At 36.2% G+C, this 8,198-nt stretch overlaps 1 protein-coding gene across 1 annotated transcript; it reads right to left on the minus strand.

Moving 5' to 3' along the window:
- Positions 1–5,342: 5,342 nt before the first annotated feature.
- Positions 5,343–6,192, minus strand: LOC122078092. Its single transcript, XM_042643953.1, has 2 exons — positions 5,616–6,192; positions 5,343–5,521 (listed from the first exon to the last, which is right to left on the minus strand). Exons 1-2 carry the CDS (start codon positions 6,190–6,192, stop codon positions 5,343–5,345), a joined length of 756 nt encoding a protein of 251 aa, XP_042499887.1.
- Between the last annotated feature and the right edge of the window lie 2,006 nt (positions 6,193–8,198).

Raw genomic sequence — 8,198 nt, forward strand, 5'->3', positions numbered from 1 at the left:
AATATTTTGTTTGAGATGTTCGAGACAGGCCTTCTTACGTTCTGGGTCTGTCAGATAGTCAATATATTCAAAAATGTTTGTTTGGGGAGATGCTCTGAGCATCCGGATAGATTTGGGAGCACATTCTTCACAACTTAAACCAATAATGCAAGAATCACAAGTACATGCTTGAAAATTTTCATTGTCAGTTGAGCTGGAAACAGAGTGTTCGGAGGCTTGAACTTGGTTGAATTTGTAAATGTCTTCATCAGAGGATGATAAAGAAGTTTCTTAGAAAAGGGCAAGGATTTGAGACTTATCTTGTTCAGATATTTGTAAAGATTAATTCTTTTGGATACTCGACAATATTTGGCAATGTGGCTAAGCTTGCCACATCTAAAGCCTCCTTGAGAATCAGGGTTTTTAAAATCTTTTTGATTTTTTGGTGCCTTGAAAGGCTTCTTGTGTTTATTATATTTTGGTTTTGAAGAAGATTTTTGATAAAATTCCGGTGTTGTAAAAGGTTTGCGAGAAACATATTTCTTAGATTTATAAAAATTCTTGTAATATTTGCGTGAAGATTTGTGTCTATGTTTTGTGGGTGGTCTAAGGGGAGTAAAACCGAATTGCTCACAGAAGCCACCTAATTAGCGTTTGTAAAATTTATTTCCTTGACCTAATATCAGTACAAAGGGCTAAACCTTCTACATGAATTAAGTTAATAATTTGACCGTACGTCATTTGTTCATATGGGATAATCCCAGCATTTTCTTTGCGAAGTCTTTGTTTAATTTTCTCAGAAAAAAGTGTTGGAAGATTTATGAAAAGCACTTTGAGTGCAAATTTGGTTATACCAAGGGTAATCTATGTTATTATCTTGGGCATAAATATCAAAATATGTAAAAAAGAAAACATTTGTTTTAAGGTTTATCATAAAATTATACCAATTTGTTCTAATTTGAGCTTGTTGTTCAAGATTAAAAGTTTTGAAGAACCAATCATGTTTTTGTTTATTTTTGGGTGATTCAAAGTCGGTTCTGAGGAAAGGTTTGTCAATTTGGTATTCATGATCAGTCTGAATCATGTAGACACCTGAGTTTCGTTCCGGTGGAGCTACTTCAAAAGGTGTTTGAGATTGGGGTTGGTTTTGGTCAGTTTGTTGTTGTCCAGAGTGGATAGGTTCAGATACAGATGATGAAATATCATAAGTACCGTGGATAATATTTTGACCTTGGTGTAACCTAGAAAGATTTGAACTAGGAGGTGGGGTCCTAGGAGGAGGAATTCGATGAAAAGAATCAGATGAGGTCGAAGCATCTGAGCATGACCTACGGGAATTTTGGTAGACAGATGGAGGTGGTTTTCGATTGAACCTAAGAGTGACTAATCCATCTGAATTTTGTGAGATTGACTGGATGCTTGTATTTGAAACTTGGGGTGGAATAGCAGTCGTTCGTAGCTGCCATTTAGCAGGAAAAGAGATATCTTTCCACTGAATAAATTTTGGATAAACAATTTGTCCTTGAAGACAATCGGTTTCAAGGTAGAGAGTTTGTCCTTTAGGAGAACATTTGAGAGCTCGGGGTTTGACAGTCTTCATAGCTTTGTACTTGATACGGTGGATGATGGAAATGGGAACAGATCCATGCATCATCTTATACCCATGGGTTTTGAGATTGATTTTTTGGAAATGAAGTATATTTGGGTCCTAAAGGGCTATGGACATGTTTGGGTAAACATTAAAATGGATAGGTCCATAATAGAGGCTTGTTTCAATGGCTCCCAAAAGGGAATCATTGAACTCAAGGAATCTTTGGTCATGAAGGGCTAACAGAAGGGATGTGTTAAGTCCTTCACAATGGAGAGGTTTGATGGCAACCTGAACAAGGCCGACATGAACATAGTTGAATTTGTGTTTTTGGTAAAGGTTTTGTAAGGACCTAGGGTCGAAGAGGGTGATTTCTTTGGTTTCTGGGGTAAAATTTATAGTTTATTCGATGGTTTTGATGGTTTCGAAAGAAAGCCAATCTTTTTCATAAACTTCTTTTTGTGAGATTTTGGGCATGTCCCATTTTTTAAGTCGTTTGTCAAGATCTGTTATTTGTTCATCATAATGGAGCACATTAGAACTTGTGCTCGCCTCACTTGCCGATCTCAGCGACATGGAGCGGGATAGATGACTCATATTTTGAGAAATCTAAATATTAGGGTAATCTCCTAGATCTAGTCATTTGACAGGGTATTTTCAACTTAATTTGGGCACAATCGTGGTCTTACACTCTCATCTGCCACTCCACCCAAAAGTCCAAAGGCTTATACACCGTCAAGAACTAAAAATAAATGATTACACAAAAGGAAAGAAATCTACAAAATATAAATCAAATCCAAGGAAATAGTGATCTCTTTGTTCTGTATGGTGAGAAGAACGAGACCGGTGCAATACCGTACTCCGATCCAACAAGGAGACTAACACTAAGATAGGTGCGACACCTTACTTAGGACTAAATCGTGCTGAATTAAGATAAATAAATAAAAGAACAAGACCATAAACTCAAAATAGGAATAGAAAGTAAAGACTGAAGATAAAAGCTGCTTAACCAGATCTATTTCTCCGAATTAAGAGGCACGACTGTAGGCTTTGATCTGAGGATAGAACAAGAAGCAAACTATATGCAAGATGAAATGCAGAAAATAATGATGCAATTTGAAAATTAAAGTAAACTTTGTATATAATATTTGGAAATCAAGATACAAGGCTGTGGGTAGGTTTGGGTTGGAAGGTTTGAGGAGAAGAAGGATGTATTGATCTACGAGAGATCTTTGGAGTTTACTGGAGCTAACCTTTGAGGGCAATCGGACTTGTAGGGGACGATGGAACCTGGAGTTGTTTGAAGACGGGTGGAGTACTTGGAAGTCCAATGGAGCTTGGATGATCTTTGCAGAACTCAGAGGGCGATGCTTGCTTGAGAGCTTCTCTCTCTCTCTCTCTTAAGTTTGATTTTTTACAAGTGATTTGAGAAATGGGGTAGTGCTCCTTTTATAAGGCAAAGAAACACATTTGAATTACATTTGGGTTTTCAGTGCATTTGGGTTTCATTTGGTACTATTCTACTTTCATTTGGAACAGTACTAAATTACATTTCATTTGGTACTATGCACTTGAATTTGGAATACTGTTTGAAGGCACTGTAGGCGCCAAAAGTTGGAGTTGATTTTGTCCTTTGATTTGGAATCTTCTATGATCGCACCACGGCATTCCATGTGTCAGAGACACTGTTCTTCGTATTGGTTTAATCAAGGGTATTTGTACCATATTTATCTGAGCCTGGTATTGGCCTGACTGTCCTTTAACCTGGGACAGTAACAATAGCTCCTTTCCTTAATAGGTTGTCCGAGATTATTTAACTAGGTGAGTTTTCGACTTCATCGGTCGACTAGTTTAAAACCGTCCTAGCAGACGTTAAGGACCAAATCAGGGTTTGGTCGAAGAGGACTTTGTTTTTGTGGCCCAGCGAGATTTACGGGAGGTTTCTTCTTTGAATTTGCCTGAAGATGATGCCTTGGAGCCAAGGATTAAAGTATCGGTATCAGTCACCGTATCGGTCGGTCAAAATTAAGATACGTATTAGAGGGTATCGTATCGTATCGAAGATACGCTAAGATACGCTAAAGATACGCACATAAATGGATAGAGAACACATTTTTATACACTTTTGCATAAAAAAATAGTTAAAAAAAGCTATATATAACATGTAGAATGCATAAATACTTAAGTAGAGGGTATCGTATTGATAGACAAATATATTGAGTTGAAAATGTTCAAAATGATGAGGTTTGAGTTTCTTACAGTTTTTTCTTTCCTCATTGCCATTGCCACTGTGATGAGTGCCGTGAAGAGTGTCGTGGTGGTTCAAATCCTTTGCTAGGACCTTCTTCTTCAATAGGAGCAACTACGATGATATTCTGCACTTGTCGAATATAGGCACAATATTTACCCCAGTCGAAATATTTATGGTAGTGGGTCTCCCATTCATTGTAGAATCTTCTGTACTGCTCAGGAGTGGCCAATGTTGGTCCTGCATAAGTCCCATAGAACTGACCCGAAGAAACACCTGAAGATACATGGTGTCCATGTCCGTGTCCGGATGAGGAACCAGCATGATCTGAACTTCTGTACTGCTCTGGATTGGCAAATGATTGTCCTGCATAAGTCCCATATCCATAGGCTGAAGATGCATCTGAAGATACATGGTGTCCATGTCCGGATGAAGAACCAGCAAGATCTGAGCTAATGCACATTGACTCCATGCTACTCATCAATGCATCAGTAGCACTCGGATTGTGGGATCGCCTACCCCTCTAACTAGAAGACTTTGGTTGTGTGCGAGCACCATGATGACTATCTTGTGTTGCATGTGTAAATGCATCCTCCTCTGTGAAATGTAGTGGTACATAAGTTTGGCCACCACCACTACCACCATCACCACCACTGCCACCACCACCACCACCATCACCACCACTGCCACCACCACCACCACCACCACCACCATCATCATCATCATTACCATAATCATCATCATCATCATCATCATCATCATCATCATCTGCACCATCCTTGTCTTGATCATCATCATCACTATCTGGTTGAGTTACGCTATATGTAGCACCTGATCTCGTCCTCCTAATATCGCCATCATTGGAGCTATCATCATCCTCTTCCATAGTTGATGGTGCTTGGGTTTCATCATCAACAATATTTTTAAAATCTTCATTTATATCTCTAATGAGGTCATCTATAATGGGATCAGGTGTGGTTTCTCGTCGATCATCAGACAATTTGTCCAACACTAAAACATTTTCAGTCTCCTCAATCCATCCCCTAACTGGATCTTCCTCATCGAGTATGTGGGTGATGTCAATTGGGTTGACATCAATATCATCCCCTGATTTCTCCAATTCTAAATATTTCATCTTCAATTTCATGTTGTAGTGCACATACACTAGCTTCTCCAGCTTCTCATAATTCAGACGATTCCGAGGTTTGGTGTGTATCAATCCGAACGTACTCCAGTTACGTTCACAACCACTTGAGGATGCCGTGCATGATAATATTTTCATTGCGATTGGCCTCAAGCTTGGAGCGCTCCATCCATAGTTCATCCACCAATCAGCTGTACAAAGATAATTGCAACATTAGGAGTTTGAAATAAATTTGAAATACAAGGATAGCTGATTAAGCCTAAATTACCAGGGCGTTGTGTTCCTCTAGCACGGATAGCTAAATGATCAACAAACTTTTGAGTGGCCTCTCGGAAGTACCTCACCTATCCATGTATTAACATATTAATATGCCACTCAATGTATTAAATATTAATCAATGATTCAATATGTAAGTTTAGTAGACTACTAACCTCTTCAATTGCATCTTTTGCCGAATCAATATTAGGAGCTAACTTGTTGATAACATCCTTCAAAGATTCCATCAAATCTTTCCTAAACCTTAAATTATTCTTGTAGTGCAGATCCGGATTCAAATAATAGGCTGCACATTGACATTGTTACATATTACTTATTGTTAACGATTAAATATATTAAATTACTAATAAATTAATTTATAAATTTAATTGAGAAAATACCTGCCCGATGAAGGTCTTGAACCAAATTATTTTCCCATCGACGATTTATTATCTTCAAAAATGCCTTAAATGACTTTGGGTTCTCCTCTTCTATCTTTTGTTTGACAACTTCCATACAATGCACTATATTTCCCATCGTCTGTGCCTTATCACCATCAACTACTTTAAGTATCACAAATAGTGGTTGCATAATCTTAGTAAATCGGTATATCCTTTCCCAAAACTTTGTTGAGGTGATTAGATCTTGAATAGTTTTTCCAATTTCAGTGGTTGCATATCTACTACTGAACCACTCATTAGAGGTGAATGACTTAACTAGCCCTTCCTTCCGTTTTTGAATACTATCAAGTGCAATATAATTTGTTGCAAACCTTGTTGCTGCTGGCCTCACCAAGTCACCTTTTGTGTACTTTCTCATCAATGCCAACACCCAGCTGTGATTGTAGATGAAATTGGTGATCATCTTGGCATTAGAAACCAATGTCTGCACTTTGTTCATTTCACCAATGTCCTTGAACATCAAATTAATACAATGGGCTGCACAAGGTGTCCAGTATAAGGTGGGATACTTCACCATAAGTAAAGTACCAGCCTTTTTGAAATTGGGGGCATTATCAGTCACAACCTAGACAACATAATCTGGCCCAACTTCCTGAAAAACTTCATCCATTAATTTAAACAAATGCATTGAGTCCTTGATATCTGAGGATGCGTTGAAAGACTTATGGAATATTGTTTTCCCATCACAATATATCAAAAAATTGATGATGGACATCCTCGTTGGTCACTCCATATTCATGCCGTTTGTATTTAAACTCTTCAATGTATTCATCCACCTCTTTCACAATAGTATCTAAGTATGGCCCTGCAATTTCATGGGGTGTGGGTGGCTTCACATTTTTCCCACATGGCTGAATCTCCTTGACCATAGCCTTGAAGTACGGATCTTTAGCTTTGTGAGGTGGAATCATAGAACTGTGGAACCACCTAGAGATTGCTTTCCCAATTTTCTTACTCAATGTTTTTTGTTGGAAAGCCTCTTCAATCCTTTGTTGCCCTTCATCATGATGTTTATATGATGCATCTCTCATATCTCTAATTTCTGGGCTCTTTTTCCCCTTACTTTTACCACTGGAGGTAAATTTATCAAACATGCCCTTCACAGTGCCTCCAATATCTACACTTGGACGACTTCTAGAGCCAAAACCTTGTTCATAAATCATCGGACCACCATGCCTAGGTCCTACAGATTGACTTCTTCTCAGCTATTCTGCTATCTATTGTTTTTCTTTTGCTTCCTCCTTTGAAATATGCATCGCTTGTGCAAGCTGTTGATCTTCATCATCTGCCTCCATATCAGATCCTTCATAATCCTCATGATCCCTTAGATTCTCAACCAATCTATCACCTTCTTTAACAGCTTTCTTTGCTTTATCTCTACTTCCCCTTAAGTGCTTACTCATTGCTTTGCTTATTTCATCTGGGCACTTGTTACATTTGGCAACATTAGAAAATCCTCCAGCCAAATGTTGTTTATGTCTGGTAATTCTACCTCCTAGGTGGATAGTATCACAATAATTGCATTTTATACACAACCTATTGCCTTGTACTTTCTCGGCTGTAGCCCATCCAATATCCTTAGTCCGTTCTTTAGGTGCCATCTTCCTACAAAGCTAAATAATGAATCTTAATATCCATATTTATTGATTTAGTATTTAGTACATAATAGCATTTTTTTAGAAACTAAAATGAGATGCATCCAAAGAAAAAAAAAAGATTTTTTTTTTCCAAATTTACATAAACTTAAAATGCACACTTTTTTTGGAAAAAATTGTGCATCTAATTTTACATCATGGTCATTGGCCAAGTAAATTATATATATTTTTTTAAACTAAAATGAACTGAATTTTATAAAGAAATTGTATTTTTTTAGTATTTTTCTTATTTTTTAATTAATTTTTGAAATAAAAAAATAAAAAATACAAAATATTTAGAAAAATTAAAATTTTTTTATAGAAGTTGTAGATTAAATGTTTTTGAAGAACATATAAAAAATCAACAAAGTGTAGACCAATATATTTGAGTAGATCTAAGAAATAAAAAAAAAAAATTTTTGAAACCCTCACTTTTTTGGGAAAAAATGTGGGTTTCACTTGAAATCATGTATTTAGTAATTATAAGTTATGACATCATTTTTAAGAGTTGAATGAACTAAATTTTCTAAAAAGAAAATTTTTTTTTGGGGATTTTCTTTTTTTTTTTAAATTAATTTCGTAATAAAAAAAATTAAAAAAAATATATTTTTTTGAGAAAAATCAAATATTTCCATGGAAGTTGTAGAACACTTGTTTTTGCATAACATATAAAAAATCTAAACATTTTTAACCATTGAACATTAGTAGATCTAAGAAATTTGAAAAAAATTGAAACCCTCATTTTCTTTTGAAAAAAGTTTGTAAATCCTTATAAATCCAATGATTTCATATAATAATGATGCACAAAATGTGATTCTAAGTATAATGAACCTTAGATTTATAAAAAAAACTTGAAAATCTAAGGTTAAAATTGAAAAAAGTGAGTAAA

This window comes from Macadamia integrifolia, chromosome 5, assembly GCF_013358625.1.
Source record: "Macadamia integrifolia cultivar HAES 741 chromosome 5, SCU_Mint_v3, whole genome shotgun sequence".
NCBI classification, from domain to species: Eukaryota; Viridiplantae; Streptophyta; class Magnoliopsida; order Proteales; family Proteaceae; genus Macadamia; species Macadamia integrifolia.

What these genes read in the sequence shown, in the direction of transcription:
- LOC122078092 (XM_042643953.1), bottom strand. Translation starts at nt 6,192, where the DNA reads ATGGTGAAGTATCCCACCTTATACTGGACACCTTGTGCAGCCCATTGT. An exon ending in TCAAGACCTTCATCGGGCAG is followed by an intron (nt 5,522 to 5,615) that starts GTATTTTCTCAA and finishes GTCAATGTGCAG; the next exon opens with CCTATTATTTGAATCCGGAT.